The sequence below is a fragment of the Anguilla anguilla genome, chromosome 14 (genome assembly GCF_013347855.1).
Source record: "Anguilla anguilla isolate fAngAng1 chromosome 14, fAngAng1.pri, whole genome shotgun sequence".
NCBI classification, from domain to species: Eukaryota; Metazoa; Chordata; class Actinopteri; order Anguilliformes; family Anguillidae; genus Anguilla; species Anguilla anguilla.
Genome location: NC_049214.1, coordinates 11631331 through 11648599, shown reverse-complemented (window position 1 = coordinate 11648599; position 17269 = coordinate 11631331). Strand labels below are relative to the sequence as shown.

At 45.1% G+C, this 17269-nt stretch overlaps 1 protein-coding gene across 2 annotated transcripts in view; it reads left to right on the top strand.

Annotated features, from left to right (window-relative positions):
• The window catches only part of psd3l (pleckstrin and Sec7 domain containing 3, like), a 153958-nt gene extending 140364 nt beyond the window's left edge, over nucleotides 1–13594 (top strand). For both annotated transcript variants that reach the window (XM_035392101.1, XM_035392102.1), the window contains 4 exons: nucleotides 402–559; nucleotides 1134–1278; nucleotides 2665–2808; nucleotides 9663–13594. In XM_035392101.1, coding sequence (XP_035247992.1) covers nucleotides 402–559; nucleotides 1134–1278; nucleotides 2665–2808; nucleotides 9663–9860 — 645 coding nt within the window. In that variant the 3' untranslated portion in view covers nucleotides 9861–13594. The remainder of the gene's footprint in view (nucleotides 1–401; nucleotides 560–1133; nucleotides 1279–2664; nucleotides 2809–9662) is intronic.
• The last annotated feature ends 3675 nt before the right edge of the window (nucleotides 13595–17269 follow it).

The window sequence follows — 17269 nt, the reverse complement described above, 5'->3', positions numbered from 1 at the left end:
ATATTTTATGACTGCTTTAAGGGAAAGCTCGGTGGAAACATTCATATTCATATCTGGGTATTTAGGCGGCAATTGAAAAACATCAGAGTCCATAATAAGTTTCAGAAGCCGTTCAAAATCCCATTTCCTTCCTCCCCTCACCAAGAACAGAGGTGCAGTTTACAACAAGGGGGAGCAAGAATTTATTTACTATACACCCCCCCCTCCATGAAAAAACAATAAATAATATTGTCTGTGGAAAGGGTGAGCGGTATCTGCAGATAGCATGTATAAATAAAACAAAGCAGTCAAGCACGTGAGAAGTATTGATCCTACGACGTGATTGATCGCCTCTCTCTCTCTCTCTCTCTCTCTCTCTCTCTCTCTCTCCCCCCGTTCCCCACGCTTCTCTCCTGTGGCAGGATGAGTACAAGCCGGAGAAGGCCCTGTCAGAGGAGGACCTGAGGAACGCCATCAGCGTGCACCACGCGCTGGCCATCAGGGCCGTGGACTACGAGAAGAAGCCCAACGTGCTCAAGCTGAAGACGGCCGACTGGAGGGTGTTCCTCTTCCAGGCCCAGTGAGTGGCGGGGGCCCGGCGGCAGGGCACCTGCAGGCTGCCCCCCTAGAGCCAAATCCAATTTCACGCTTGGGTTCAGACGCAGTGAAAACACCTTTATCTCTACCGTTAGGGTGTCCGCGGTCCATTCTAGCCCCAGAGCGCGTGCCCGCGGTGTTGAGCAGCATTCCAGGGAAAAAACTAATAAAGGTTCTTATCAATGAGAGAGATTGGCTCCCTCCTGGGATCAGTGACAGATTTATAAGTGAAGGGGCTTAGTTTGACCTGTCTATATTTGGGGGAGGGGGTTGGCTGTACCTTTTGTTTATAGTGGAGAGATTGAGATATGTTCTTTACAACACATTGTTGTAGGCTGTTTTGTATGCTCTTATTCACATCTTGGAAACCCATGGTTATCACAAAAACCATGTCATTGTTGCGTAGACTCAAACCATGCTTTTTTGTACCTTTGTGCTTGCACTGGAGAATGAGTAATAATCCAGTTCAATTCAGAAAGGGCCACACCTAATATTCAGTCGTGAGAGCAGCGCTTCATTTTGGTTCTGAGTTCCTCCCCCTGCTGTCCTGCTCCCAGGAGCCCGGAGGAAATGGACTCCTGGATCAGGAAGATCAACTCGGTGGCGGCCATGTTCTCCGCGCCTTCGTTCCCGGCCGCCATCGGCTCCCAGAAGAAGTTCAGCCGCCCCCTTCTGCCTGCGACCACCACGAGAATGTCACAGGTGAGACAGGGCCCGCAGTATCTCACAGTCTTTACACCAGGCCCAACCCAACCTTTCAGCTTAGTGCGCCCAGCCAAAGTCAAAGGTAGGCACAAAGGTAGTGGTAATGAGTTTTTGGGGGGGTTTTTTTGTTCCAAAAATTTTTTTGCATACTTTTGATACTGATGTAATAAGGCACGCTTAAGATGGATTCATTGAATGCATTGATTGACGTCACTTATTTTATTTTGTGATTTATGCCACAGTATTGTCCTTGGCTGAGCCCCTTGGTCACTGCTCATACGATACCTCAGATTGGAGCGTTTGGGCTTCACCAGTAGAGAGTGATGTAATGAGCATTGCGCTCAGCCGCTGTTTGGCCTAAAGAGTGTGTGGCATCACAGGTTCTGGATATGTGGAGGTTTCCCTGCCCTGGTTCTTGGAGTCCATACTACTGCCAACATTGACTTAAATTCAATCACCTTTTTTTAATGCAACCGGATGTCAAGTTTGATTTATTGCAATAAATTGCGCGGCTCATTCTCAAATACACTTTGTGTTGAATTATTGACCAGAAAAGAAATAACCGGAATGATACCCGTATCGAATTTGAAGTGTTAGCATTGATCGGGTTAAGAGTGGGGTGACCATTTTGCCTGCTGGATATCAATAGTGTTAGTCAGGTAGCACGGAAGCACAAAACATCATTTTGACAGTTTAATTTTCCCTGTTTAAAATGCTTTTTTGAAAGAAATGGGATAAATGGACTTCTTTACCCACCTGGCACTATGTGCTGGAAATATACTGTACCAACCCTTGTTACAGATTTTTGAGATGTGCATAACCTTTGAATAAAAGGTTTCCCAGACAGATGAGACAGGTGTTCAGAATCTATCCTCGCAAGCACTCCCTTGGTATTTCCAGAATTAAGTGCTTGTCAGTTTAGCATTTGCACTGACTCGAACTGGCGCTGGCCATTCCCTTTAGCCTTCTCCTTTTCTGGAAAACAGGCTAAATTGGGTTAAGGTGATTGTCCAAAGGCCACCTTCTACCTCTGACCAAACAAATTAGCGCTGAAGCCCGGTGGAGCCCCCGGGCACTCACTGATTACAGAAGCATGGGCAGGGTGGGATCCCCGGGCGGCCAGAGAGTCCTGCGCGCTCGCTTTGGCGGTACGGGAGAACCCTGCCGCGAGAGCGCCCCCCACTGGCCTGCCTTGGGTACGGCTGCGTGGCTTTGCGTTCTTCAGCTCGTCGCTGGGGCGCACTGCCTCCACATCGGGGCGAGGCCCGAGGGCTGAGGAGCTGCCGTCGGTGTCTGTGCTCCAGTGTTCTTCTGCATGCTGAGGAGCATAAAGCGTCTCCAGGCACGGCCAAGAAACTACGTGTCCCTGTGTGCTTTGCGTAGGAGGAGCAGCTGAAGTCCCACGAGGCCAAGCTGAAGCACGTCTCCACGGAGCTGGCCGAGCACAGGTCCTACCCTCCCGACAAGAAGGTCAAGGCCAAGGAGATCGATGAGTACAGACTCAAAGAGCACTACCTGGAGTTTGAGGTAAAGTTCGGCGCCGAACGCGAGCCGGTTGGGTGTGGGGGCTGGGGTCGGACGCGGGGCTGGTTGGGCGTGGGGGCTGGGGTCGGACGCGGGGCTGGTTGGGCGTGGGGGCTGGGGTCGGACGCGGGGGCTGGGGTCGGACGCGGGGCTGGTTGGGTGTGGGGGCTGGGGTCGGACGCGGGGCTGGTTGGGTGTGGGGGCTGGGGTCGGACGCGGGGCTGGTTGGGTGTGGGGGCTGGGGTCGGATGCGGGGCTGGTTGGGTGTGGGGGCTGGGGTCGGATGCGGGGCTGGTTGGGTGTGGGGGCTGGGGTCGGACGCGGGGCTGGTTGGGCGTGGGGGCTGGGGTCGGACGCGGGGCAGGTTGGGTGTGGGGGCTGGGGTCGGACGCGGGGCAGGTTGGGCGTGGGGGCTGGGGTCGGACGCGGGGCTGGTTGGGTGTGGGGGCTGGGGTCGGACGCGGGGCTGGTTGGGTGTGGGGGCTGAAGTCGGACGCGGGGCTGGTTGGGTGTGGGGGCTGGGGTCGGACGCGGGGCTGGTTGGGTGTGGGGGCTGGGGTCGGACGCGGGGCTGGTTGCTAGCTGTGGTTCACATCCTCTCTCACAGCGGCACGGCACCGTTTCCTGTTCTCAATTCACGTCCGTCGCTCTGACTTGTGCTGACAAAAGGGGGGACGTGCTCGCAGGCGTTCTGACATGCCAGCACGCAGGTCACTGGTGAAGACTTCAGACGGCGTTTCGAGAGCGCTGGCTCCAGGGTGTGCTCTAACGACCTCGCTCTGTATGCTTGACAGCCAGCGACAGCAGGAAGTGAGCTTCATAAGCAGGTGCCTCATCGAGGCCGGGGTCCAGTCAGGGATGGCTGCATAGTGGTGCCGTTAGGCCTTTCTCAAATGTAATGGCACAACTCGAGATTTTCACTTCCAGAGTCTCCATATTTAAAGGTCATAGAGAGCACAAGGTTTGAGTGAAAAAGCAAGAGGGTTGAAAACTAGAATATCATGCAGTGTAACGGCCAATGAGGGTGTTTTTTGTTTTTGTTTTTTACTGCATTTTTGTTTTTTCATAGGCACTCCTCATAGCTTTGTTTTACACGTGTGTGGAGCTTTTACAATGGCACATTTGTTTGTTATTTAACCTGGTGTTAAAGCGCTAGACTGGTCTCTGAAGCGTGCGGTCACATTGGTGTGATTAGCCTACAATATTAAAGTGCCTATGAATAACGCAACAATTACTAAGCACTTATTTTATACAAAAACAGATGTAAAACAAATGAAATTGACAGTGCAGGTAGCTAGCTGACAAGTCATACATCTTGAGCCTGATACACACTGAGAGCCATCTAGTGTTGTTGTGTTCGTTTCATATTTATATATTGAGAATGAAATTGTTATACATCCAGTGTAGGCAAAATTGAAGATAAAATCAGGCTTTTAAAAAATAACAGCTGTTGATAAACAAAGTGTAGCTACACAGTGCAGAGCTGTGTGGTCACATGGTGTAGGAGAAGGTGGCTGTTACCCGCTGATGTGGGGGCAGTTTGGCTATTTTCCAACTAATGGGTAAGGTTGCAATTTCATAAGGTTGTTATTATTAGAGTATGGTATTATTATAATCACAATAACTGTCAGCACTCAAGGGCAGCTTCAGCCACACTAAGGCTAGTGTGATGTAACTGGAATTCTGGAACAGTTGATGCACACGCAGAAAAAAACTCCCTCTGTGCAGCCATTGGAAATATTTTTGAGTTAATAATGCAACCCTAGCTTAAGGCACACATACAAAACAACTCTCATAGGAACAGCAAGTTCTTTTATCCTGTAATTAAAATGACCAGCATCCACCTCTTCAAAATTCATGGATGTTTCTCATGCCCAGTGACAGTGGGGGGGAAAATGATTTTTTTTTTCTTTTTTTTTGGCTTGGAATTTGTGTGCGAATGCTCACCTTACGACAAAACACATTCTGCTCACACGCTCACACTTTCATCTGTTTTTTTTCTTGGATCTTGATTCTTTTCTTTTTCATTTTTCTAAATAAAATGGGTCTTCTCTTATCAGCTCATTTTCCTGAAGCGGAATGCGGAAGGCTGGCGGATCGGAGGTTGACGTCAGCTGCTGTTTGTTCAGAAATGTCAGAGCTTGGTTGTTGTTCTGCACACGATGTTCTGTTCTTCTTCTCAAAAATGTTTTAAATTAATCGGGGCTTTCTGAACGAGCGCGGCGGCAGAAAGGCGAAAGCCGACGCCTGCCTGCTGTGTGCGCGAGGTCCTGTTAGCGTGCCTCGCGGTAAACGAGCGCTTTTAAACGTATTCGGCGCGCTAATGCAGCCTGTCCCTCATTCCTTTAAACAGATCCATTACGGCAGATGGCGGGTGCGCTATCCGCTCGATCTGGGGACGGCGGTAATGAAAGCGCCCGCTGATAGCGGCCGTGCGCGTGTCACGTGACCGCGCGGGAACAAAAAGAAAAGGCTCGTTAAATAATTCTGACTCGCGCTCCGTCCCTTGAAAGCCGGTTGATGATACCAAGGCGTGCGTGGTGAAGGGGGAGCTAATGAAGTTATGCAATGATACTGTAAAAGCGACGCAGTTAGGCTGAAGCTTGCGGATGAAGGACAGCGCATTGGCTGTACCCATTGTTCTTTTTCTGATTAGTGGCCCTGTTTTCCTGGCAGTTACCCAGCGAGGTGCCAGGGCTATGTCCTTATTGGAAACGAGCGGTTCAAACGTCCAAACTGCTCTGTAGCTAGCAAAATGCTAACGTGGGCACTTTGTGGCGTTTCGTTGGTCAGCCCTGCGGTTCACCTTTTCATTGTGAATTTAGAGATAATGCTCGCTTGCCACTTTTTATTTATTTATTTATTTATTTATTTATTTTTTGAAGAATTTTTGTGATCTCAAATTATTTGCCAAGAAGAATCCATTAGACACCGTGCAAAGCTTAACATTTAAAATATTGTGCTGTCCCTGTTAATCAGCGTAGCTATTCTCCTCGCCCACCCGGGGTGTAATTTCTGCTGACTCTGGGTTGCTTCCCTCTCTTGGCGTTGCCCAACAGGCCCGCCCCTATAACAATGCCCAGATTGAGCTCCCCTATTAAACCCTTCACAGCACACTAAACAATCCCATGCACAAAAAACATGGCCCAAGTTCAAAAGATTGCTTCTCTTTTTCCTGCAACCGGCAAATTCTATCTCAAGGCACAACAAAACACCTTGTATAAGAGCAGGAAATTAAAGTCTAATTTGCCTCAGTACATCAATTACATAATTGAACTGTGTTCTCAGTCAGTGGGCAAACATCGTTAGAATAGAGATAAAATGGCTGCCTTATTTTGCCTTGTTTGTTCAGCTGGATGGTTATGCGTCTGCGCTTCGTAGGTGGGACTTGATGTTTTTGCGGTCTCCTGTTGTTTGGTTCACACGTCTTGGGTATGTTTCTCACATCATCAATACCAAATTGTCAAGCTTTCAGATCAAATTGAAATGTATTTACATTTTGCGAAGCGTTTGTCATAATATGCCTTACCGCATACCCCGGCCTACACCCCCACAAAAGCAAGCTAGGGATGACAGTGTAGTATAGGATGAAACCCTGGGAAGTACCAGGGGGAGCCCATCCTTTTTAGTTGGTGGAGGGTATTTTCAAGCTGTATTGAAGCACAGCGCTTGGGCCATGAAATCAACTAGAAGTTCCATGAATCAGTTAGCGTGCTTACTTCATTACCTCAAAGATCCGATGGTGAATGAATTTGGAATAAGCAGTCAGTTCGATTTGAGTAAATAAACAAATTTTGCATGTTTATGACTATAACAACATAGCAGTTGATGACTATAAACAAAGCGGTAATGATTTAGTTGTGGAAGATCGGACCCCGGACTATCAATGCTACTTTGCCCTGTGCTACAGTTTAATGATGGGGATCAGAGGAGAGGTGTATCCTTCACTAATGACAACTGGTCCCCTGCTGGTGCCCGGAGCTGATGACATCTGGAAGCTTGCAGGTGCTTGGGAAAGGAGCCATGGATCATTTTTGCAGCAGTAACTCAAGGGGCCTTGACCCACTGCAGCCTGGTTTATTGTGTCCTCTTGTGACACATTCCCATTTTGGGGGAACGTACTCAAATAAAGCTGCAGTCACCTGGGTGATTTTGAGTAGGATTAGGGGTGCACTGTAAACACATTTCGTCACTTTAGTCCGCTTGATGTTCTTGTGTTGGGGACTTGTGTTGGTTGCTCAGCTCTCATGGTTCAGGGTAGAATGTATTAATTCACATGTGTACTTATGTATTTTTTCCCCTTTATTGAACCAACATTACATGATACCTTATGAATTCACATTTGTTAAAATACATTATACATTGGTTGACAATTTCCATGGTCGGCCACTGCGATGGAAGACAAGGATGAAGATATACTAATCAGAAGTTTCTCCCAATAAATTCTTTAGGAGAAGATGCAAAGTTGAACTGTCACTTTTTTTTCTTTCTTTTTTTAAAATTTGAGTTCCAAAGAATCTCATAAATAAAGAGAAATTCCTTTTTAATTTGTTCAAATTTTCTTCCCTCAGAATTCAAATAAAACATTGCCTAAACCCTTACTATGAGCCAATTTCCCATTAAGCTAGCTAAATGGCTTAAACACACTATGGTAAATGGTAAATGGACTGCATTTATATAGCGCTTTTATCCAAAGCGCTTTACAATTGATGCCTCTCATTCGCCAGAGCAGTTAGAGGTTAGGGGTTAGGTGTCTTGCTCAAGGACACTTCGACATGCCCAGGGCGGGGTTTGAACCGGCAACCCTCCGACTGCCAGACAATCGGTCTTACCACCTGAGCTATATCGCCCCACTATGCTCTAATTGGTCTTACCACCTGAGCTATATCGCCCCACTATGCTCTAATTGAGAAATAATGACAACAGTCTCTGGACATTTTATTAAACCGCTTCTGGGATTTATATCAAGTCAAACTGGACAGCACATGATCCACAAATAGCATTGATTGGCTTTTGAATGGGCTGTGATCATACGCGCGTTGCTTGGGAAGGCCTCGAGATCCGTCATGCGCTGTGCTGCCATTTACGCCTGATGTAGACCTGGTCTGAGCAGGCTGGCGGCGAGGGCTCCAGTCGCGGACGAGGCCGGCGTGAAAACTACAACGAGCTGCCGATCTTGACTGACACGCCCCCGAGCAGTAGCAGCTCCCCTCCTGCTTCGGCACACGGCCAGTCACCTAATTACCGAACGGCTCGGGCGTGTCAGAATCCATGACGGAAAAAAAAATCCACTTGGCCAAAGTGCCGGCTCGCCACACCCCCATGCACCGGGCAGATAACAGAGCCCTTAACGTTAGGAGAGCAGCCTCTACTACGAGTGAGAAAGAAGACAGCGTCCTCAGATACGAAAGGTAGTTAAATTTTAAGATGAGGAATGTTTTTGTTCTTTCGAAGATCAAACGCTGTCAAAGGAGGTAGGGAAAGATGGGCCAATTTGATGGTGGTTGTTAGACTGTGTTGTGGTATTGTTTTTAAAGTAATTTTCTTTTGGGTTCGTATGCTTCCTTGTTTTATCTACCTACCTGGCTGTCTACTGTATCAGTCAGTGTCAGTGTCTCCTCCGAGAGGACGGTGTTGTCGGTCCGGTTTTGAGGGATCTCTTGAAATGGTTGTAAAAACCCGCGCGCTTCAGGCCCTGTCGCTCCATCGTGGGGGCGAGCGGCGGCACCGCCGCGGAGGTCGGGAGGTGAAGGCGTTTTCAATCCTGACAGCAGCTGACAGCACTCAGGGGAGCACGCTGCGATGACCTTTCTCCCCCCTTCCCGCGAAAAAAACGCGCTTTCGCTCGCGCACGCCTCCGTGACCGCCGACAGAGGCCGGATTCCAGCGGGGGCTGTAAATATGGCGCTCTGCGTCCGTGGAACGCTCAGCAGACGCCAGGCCCACAGCGCCCCCTTCAGCAGCCGGGCACCACAGCGCCCCGTTCAGCAGCCAGGCCCACAGCGCCCCCTTCAGCAGCCGGGCACCACAGCGCCCCGTTCAGCAGCCAGGCCCACAGCGCCCCCGTTCAGCAGCCAGGCCCACAGCGCCCCGTTCAGCAGCCGGGCACCACAGCGCCCCGTTCAGCAGCCAGGCCCACAGCGCCCCGTTCAGCAGCCAGGCCCACAGCGCCTCATTAAGCTCAGAGGCACTGCTGCTCGGCTCGAGTGCTCGGGCTGAAGTGCTTCCCATCCACAGCCTCCTCGTCACAGCGCATCGCTTTAAGCTGGTGTTTACTGAAATTAGCATTATCAATGCAAGCTGATTGCGAATGGGGTCAGTAAGCTGATGACACGAGCAACACAATTATAATAACAAGACGTTGATTAGTAGTAATGCGTGGTAATTACAATCGAAACGTCTGCCTAAGCCAAAGGTGGAGCATGCCCATTTTTGTCTTTTATCTCTTGAATAATCTTGATCTTTCCCCGCCTATGCAGGTCTTCTTCTTTAGATCCTGTAGACCCTCAGTGCATAAACTTCAATTTAACATACTAGAAGTTCCATAGTAGCTATGAGAGGGAGATTGAGAATGTAATGTAAGTTGCAGATATAGTGTTTGAAGATAAGGTGTTTGATGTCGTATAATTGACCAATAATAATCTCTCTGCGTCAGTGTAAACAGGTGTGTTTACAACCTGTAGCAGAATGTAGGCGGTGACTCAGCAGTCCTGTCTGTGGTGGAGATCTCATTCCACCTCTAGGGGGGCAAGTTGATTGCTGGTGATTGAAAGCAATTGATGTGAAAGGTCGTTCGATTAATGTAATTTGGAGATTGAAAATTGTCTGTCCCCCCCTCCGCTTTTGTCTCCCTGAAGGAGAACCGCTACGAGATGTACGTGAAGCTCCTGAAGGAGGGGGTCAAGGAGCTGCTCTCCGGTAAGGACGGGGACGGGCTGAAGAAGTCTCAGTCCAGCCCCTCGCTCAACCAGGAGAGCCAGCCGGCCGCGGCCAAGGTCAAGCGCAACACGTCCGAGAGGAAGGACTACCGGCCCGAGACTCCCAAGGTCACATAGGAAGCTTCCGCTCTGCCCCGGGAGAGAGAGGGCCGCCCCCGCGCAGTGTGTGAATATGTTCCGTGTAATTAATTTATCTGCCCACTGTTGCAACGGAAGCAGTTGTGTAAACTGTAAATGATGGGGGAAAAAAAATTGTCCTTCCTAGACTGACTGGTGCTTGCTGTAAGCATTTAGATTTTTTTAATTTTTATTTTTTGTTTCTGTTTTTGTAAGGCACACCATCTTACGTATCCGTGGTCCTTTCATTTGGATGTTGTTGACGTTGCCGTTGCTGTCGTTATTGTATAAAGCGTAAGATTTTGTTGTGAGGCGTTTGACTCCATGTCACTTTACTCAATCTCTCCATACTGTAAGAGCCGTTTCACAACAAAGATTTCTTTGCCTTTCGGTCAAGGGGGGTGAAAAATATATTTTCTTCTCTCCTGTTCAGTGGCAGATCCCTGACCAATCTCTGTACATGTAAATATTGAATAGAGATATAGAAATAGTCTCATTTGGAATTTAACCTGTTATTTTAATATGTAGTTTTAAGTGTATGTTGGTGACATTTAAACAGTCACATATTTTGATGGTAATATTTATGTGGACAAATATGGCTTTCAGCGAGAACAGGCAGGTGCTTTTGAAGCCTTCAGTTTTCCCCTGCTTCTCTACATAGAACTCCTAGCCACTCATCCAAAAGTTTGTCTCTGTTTGGAAAAGTTTTCTCCTCGTTATCCTGATGATGCATCTAGGTGTAAATAAGGGGATGCGATGCATCATTTAGTTGAAGGTTTTAATGCTTTTAAAGATGTTAGAACTTCCTTGCTTTGCTCCTGAACCAACAGACATTTAGGACACCCAAATTATAAGCTTGACATAACCATTTATTAAACTGTACCAGTATGTTACGTTAGATGAGATCTGTACTGAGACTAAGTATAAGTTTCTATATCAGTAAGGGATACTTTCAAGTATCTGTTCAGTGTAATCCAGTGCGTTGAGTTCAGTTACACCTACAGTGCTGTGAAGATTCAGACTGCAGTACGACTTTGATGTGAAAATCTAGGAAACACAGTCTCGGTAGCTGAGCCATTTATTTTGTCTTCATTAAGGCGAAGGATATATTTAAGCTTTTTGAGTAGTGTACATGCCAATGCTCCTTTTTTGTGTCTTTTATAATCTTCATGTATTTGAATTTTGAATTCTAATTTGATAACTGTATTGTTGTAAAGATCGAATTAGTATTTATAGTGCACTTTATAAATGAGTTCTTTTGAATATTTCAGAGAGCTTTATAAGGGGTAGACTTATGAGTTTCTTTACTGACTTCACAGGTTTTGAAGGCTGAACTAAACGTACGTTAGTTTTATTGAAGGTACCGAGCTGAATGTACGGTTCTCAGCTCAGCTCGTAATGTTGTCCTAGTTTGTTTTCAGTGGTTCGATAGTTTTTTGCTGTTATAGTTTGATCGTTTAATGACGAGGTTTCCTTTGAGGAAACTATTTTCTTTGCTGTAACATTTAAAGTTGCAATTATTGCCTTTCCTAATGCTGAATTATTGAATCTGTAATGTCGCTCACAGACGTTCATCGCAGATAGTATCGACATTGGAAAAAGACTGCGTTTCATTGGACAATAAATTCCCACTCCGCACTTCTTTAAAAATCTTTTCCTTTGACTTTTTTTTCCAATTATTTCCAAAATACTATAACAAATGTATAAATACAGTAACTACAGAGTACAGAGCCTACTATACACATTACTACAGCTGACCACAGTGTTGCCCCATTTTTCTTTTCTTCACCTACCAGTGTTTAGTTTGCGATACTTCTTAAATACACAAGGTTTGCACTGCAAGTTTTATTATTTTTTAAAATGATGTTGAAGAATGTGGTATTGTGGTAAAATATCTGTTGACATGAACAAGCAAACAGAAAAAAGGATTGTCCATATCAAAATTGTCATTTTACTTACTGGAAGTAGGATGTGAATACTATTGTTTTAAACTGTCATTATGTTTAACATTATTTTTAATGATGAAAAATAGTTCCAAGTTACTTAGCCATTTAAGGGTAAAGTATTGCAGAGGAATAACTGCTTAACCATTTAAAATCAATTGTGTTGCTGTTTTTCCACAACTTAATGTTTCTGAACTAAATATTAAGATAAGAACACCAATTAGACTAGCTCGCTCCTTAGCTTTCCCTTTAAAAAAATCTGTGCCTCAAAATCCCACCCGATCCAAACAAATGCATCTGAAGCAAAATGACTTCATCTGTGTAGCATCATCATTTGGATTTTTCTTGGCGAGCGCATTTGCTCAAAGTGCTCTTTCTCCAGTTTTGCTTGCTTCACCCTTATCTTATAGGCCACATAGCTTAAATTCCTTAGGACTGTCCTTACTCTTGTGTTATTTGTATGGGGTACTTTAGGGTAGTTATTTTTATGCAGTACAGTACTAGTGGTAAAACCTCCCCTGATTTGACAGCCGATAAATCATTGCCCTAATACCCAGAAGCCGGTCCTGTGGTAGTGCGTGGAAGGGGCGTGAGACTGAGAGATGTGGATGGATACTTCTGAGGTCTGCCCAACAATTCCTTTAACTTGTGATGCATCTGAAGCATTGAACTGACATCTTTAGTGCATTCGTCCTACTGGAACCTCTTAAGATCTTTTAGAGACATATCCCCAGGCATAATTTCAGAATGACATTTTATTGCGTTTCCCTCAATCAGAAATAATCAATCTTGCTCCGTAATGTACGTTTCAGTAACTCCCAAGTATGAAATACCTGATTTCATGAACTGAGCCGATTTGTGGAACAAAATTTCGTAGTTGTGCAATTGTGTTGCATTGGTACATTGTAAGGGGTCATGGTACAGTATAGTAGTTACCCCATGTTGATAGTTTGTTGTTGCTTTAGTGCATTTTAATAAGCAGTTTTTTTAAATCTTTTAGTGGGGCTGGTCAAGGGGGAGAGATGGCATTTCTCTGGATAAATAGTGTATGAAGTTCTCTGGTATTTATCTAATATAGATACAGCCTAGGTTGTCAATGAAATGAAAGGGCTGCTCGTTTTGGGTGAAATCTACAAAGCCTAATCCCTGCTCGTTCATCAAATCGAGTACCGCCCTTGGCCGTGATTACTTTGAAGTTTTAATGCAAGGTTGTCTGACAATAGATGAGGTAGATTTTACACCGTGTTACTCCCCCCCAGCCCCCCCACCCAGCCCACCCTCAGATTTAACGAGTCTATTCAGAAGCCTTCTTTGTATTCTCTGTGCAGGTTACGATGTGCAGTGTCACACCTGCGAGAACATCACATTTAATCCCCTCCGTAACGCCAGGAGGAGACTCGTGAATGCCATGGCCATTTTGTCTCCAAATAAAATCAGTCCCACAATTCCTTTCACAGGGATGGGAAGTAATCTATACACGCCTGTGCTTTTGAGTGTTCTACAGTAGACAGTAATGCACCTTAGCCTCCAGACAGGCTCTGTCTTAACACACGTATGCATCGAAATATCTCTCCAAGCTGTGATCTCGTACAATCCTCTAACTGTGTAAATGTTGTTAAATTTAACTGTTGCCCTGTGTTATTGAAAGACCCAGGATTGCATTGTTGGTTGTCAAGTGATTTCATGGGCTCTGGGCGTGTCTTACGCTCTCCCGCCGAAGGTAGTAACACAACGTTGATGGTATACAATCTGTAGGTGGATTCAGCAAATAAAATACTGTATTTAATTCAACTTGCCTTTTTGAATTTTTCTCTTACTGGTCATTTTCTGTGTCAGTTGATAATTGTTTGCAGTTATCTTATTTTCATATTGCAAGCATGTTTGTGGGCTTTTTTCTGTCTCTTTCTTTTTTCAAGACTGTGTTTGTCTTGTGCTTACAATCGACAACCGAAAAAAACATAACCTTGACTTTTATTAAATACCTTCAAAAATAAATGAGCATTTTGGATTCAGGCGCGTATGTCAGACAGACTTACTAGCGTATTTTGTGCCCATATTTGGTACAGAGGAATTATCTCTCCAAGTTAAAGTGAACACGCTCATTTACAGTTGAACCCATTCAGCTGTGCTAAAAGAGCACTGGCATGTGTGGCTTCAGGTGGTCAGTGCTGTAGCGATTTTCTCATCCACCCCTCAAACATCACACACAACTGGCTGAAGAATACCTGCGCAGTCAGTTGTCCAGTTTCTTTTGGTCCCTAAAATGGGGGGGACTACGTATAAAAGGGTTGCAATTCCTGTATGGTTCACCCAGTATGAATGTAAATGCTCTGAACTTAAAGCTGATTATAGCTGCATTTTAACTTCATATTCATTGTTTTATTTCAAATCTAGTGTTTTGGAGTAGAGCTTAAACAAAAAAAAATGTGTCACGCTCGAAATACTTACAGACCACACGGTGTAGTCAGTCATCCTACTATTTTTTATGTCTTCCTTATACTGTATATACAGATGATTGACAAATTAAAGGAAAAACCTGAACAAATGAGTGGAGAAACACAACAAATGCAGATGCTTCCATACAGGTGCACCGCATAATACAATTAAGCAACTAACATCCTATCATGCTCTATTTTTTTTTCTTCTTTCGCTGTCCCCGTTCGGCGTCACCACAGCGGGTCATTCTGATCCGCATATTTGATTTGGCACATATTTTACGCCGGATGCACTTCCTGACGCAACCCTCCCATTTATCCGGGCTTGGGACCGGCACTACGAATGCACTGACTTGCGCATCCCCAGCGGCTGGGTAGACTGTCGTGCTCTATGACGTATAAAAATGCTGAACAGGCCCAGTTCACCTCGATTTTGGATCAAGATGGGAAGAGGAAAAGAACTGTGTGGCTTTGAAAGAGGGTTCATTACTGGGGCACAGATGGTAGGAGCTTCAGTCACAAAAATTGCTCAACTAGCTAGCGTTTCAATAGGAACAGGGACTAAAGTGACATCTGCATTTAGATCCACAGGAAGACATCAGTCTCAATAGGGTCGGAAATTGTGATCTAAAGCGCACATTCAATGACCATGATGCTCATGCATTAGTGCGATATGTAAGGAAAAACATCTGTAGGGTGCTGGGTATTGGTGTTTAACGCCATTGCTGTTAAAAGCTTTTAACAGCAATGGCGTAAAATATCCCAACAAAAACTCTTGTCAATGGCAAATTGTACAATGAGATTGTTTATCTTTACTTCCACTGTCAAAAATAACCTGTAAGCTGGCACATTACTGGACCCAGATGTATTCAGTATGAAATTGTAAACCACTCTGTGGGGAAAATAAAAGCAGAATTCTCTGTTTTGTTGAACTACAGCAGGAATCTGAATTGAACAGAGAGGAAATATACTTGCACCTGGCTCACAGTGCATATGCTGCCAGCAGTTCACCTGCTAAAGCATTCAGGGATAATGGTGGCGCCATTTGTGTCTGTGATTCAGAAACTATTATACAGTGTACATGAACTTTTAAATACCCAGTGGGAGTTACAGTCCTTTGTCTTTTTAGCAACCCACTCCATCTTTTCCAAAAAAAGATGGTGGCAAGGCCAAGGCTTCAGTCCAATCCTGCAGTTCCAACACACAGGTTGGACTGAAATGTCCAACGCCACACTCCCCGTCGATGGCACTTTCTGTCATCCATCTTGTTAATATGTAGCTTTATATAAATATGTTCGAATGTGGAGCCATGTCATTTTTTAAATCAATACATAACTTGAAAACACAATGCTGGCCAGAAATATTCATATCCATTTTTTCACTCTGACTGTAAGTGTCACGTCTAAAGTTGGTTTTTCACGTTCATTTTGGAAAATGTCAGCTTCCCTCACAACCAGAAGGTGGCCTCTCATTCAGGGAATCCTGAATAATCCAGGTCACAAAAATGTATTTTCATTCTACAGTGCCTCTCTGTACACTCAGCACTGCTGTACATTGCTGTACATGTTTGATCATTGCTGTACAGCATGATTAAACAAACATAAGAAATGAACATGAAAAAGCAAAGCTTTAAATAGAACCACAATGAAAGTTTAACAGACTATGCATGAGTGGAACATAAACAGAGAGTCACTAAGAACAGGCTCATACGAACATAACATGTCATACATGTGCTCAGCTCTACTGTATGTGAGCCTTGCTTTAAAACTGACTGCCTACATTTTGAGGAGAATTCTTCCAGTGGAGCAGACAAATAGCCAGTAGAGGGGTACAGGGAGGAGGTTTTTGCAGGTGAATTTAGAGCCCGGCATACCAGCTCTGAACCTTCTGAAGAAGATTGAAGCTGAGAGTATTGGAGTGGGAGGAGGGATTGGAAACAGAAAAGCAGAGTTCTGGATGGGTTTGAGCGTTGGGACAGCTTTGGCCGGGAGGCCAGCCCAGAGGGCATAACTGTTCCCTGGTAAGAACAGGAGGTCTGCAGCCGTATCTGGATTAGCGGTATTCAATTTGGGGACCGCCTCTCTGCGTTCCCCACTCACACAGCCTGGAGTCTTTTATAATTGCCCATGTATAATAATCTAGGCAATTAATCGGGCCACCTGTGGGATTCAATTCATTCTTCCTATACTCTCTCCAAATGAGCATTTGGATTAAACCTAAAACCAGGAAACAAGGACACTCACCAGCAAATGTCCATTTTCATAGTCAGTCAAGTGCAGTGTCTTTTTTCAGTTTTGAAATATTTCGAGATTTGTGTTGACCAATCTGCAATAAAGCTGAAATCATTTCTTTTTTCTGATTCACTGTTGGCTTAGCTCCTCAAGGGTTTTTTTTTTTTTTTTTGACTGACAGTTGCAAGTAGCCGCTTCTGTTACCATAGCAATGGCAGCCACAAAGAGCTATTTTTGTGCTTTGTGGTAAAACACATTTTGTTTCTTTTAGATAATTAGTTTTGTAATCATTACTTGACAAAGAATTTATATGTTTATCATAACTTCTAAAATGTATGGTGTATACTACAAATATCTGTGTTCAAGCACGAAGGTTCAGCCTGAAATTATGAAGGAATTATTAAGAATTCTATTAAAGCAAATTGAATACTGATGTAACATACCCTGAATATAGCATCCTCTTCAAATGTTTATTTTGCCAGCATTTAACTATTCTGTGCATAATTAGATGTCTCATTAGATGTTCTATGTAATTATATCTTTTAATGTGCCACTCTCCCTGTTTTGCTATGCGCAGGTCTTAGACACTATTCATTAGCACTCCTCCTGTGCGCGATGTTATCAAAGCTGTAATGAGGGTGGAGGGACTTGAGAACTGCGAAAGACAAAGCGCTTGGTTGAGATGGAGGTGGAGATAGGTGTGGACAGGGGGGCAGACAGCACAGCTCCCAGCCTGGATGTGGGGGGAGAGGATGGCCTCAAGGTTACCTCCAGCCGTTGGATGGGGTAGAAGGTGCCCC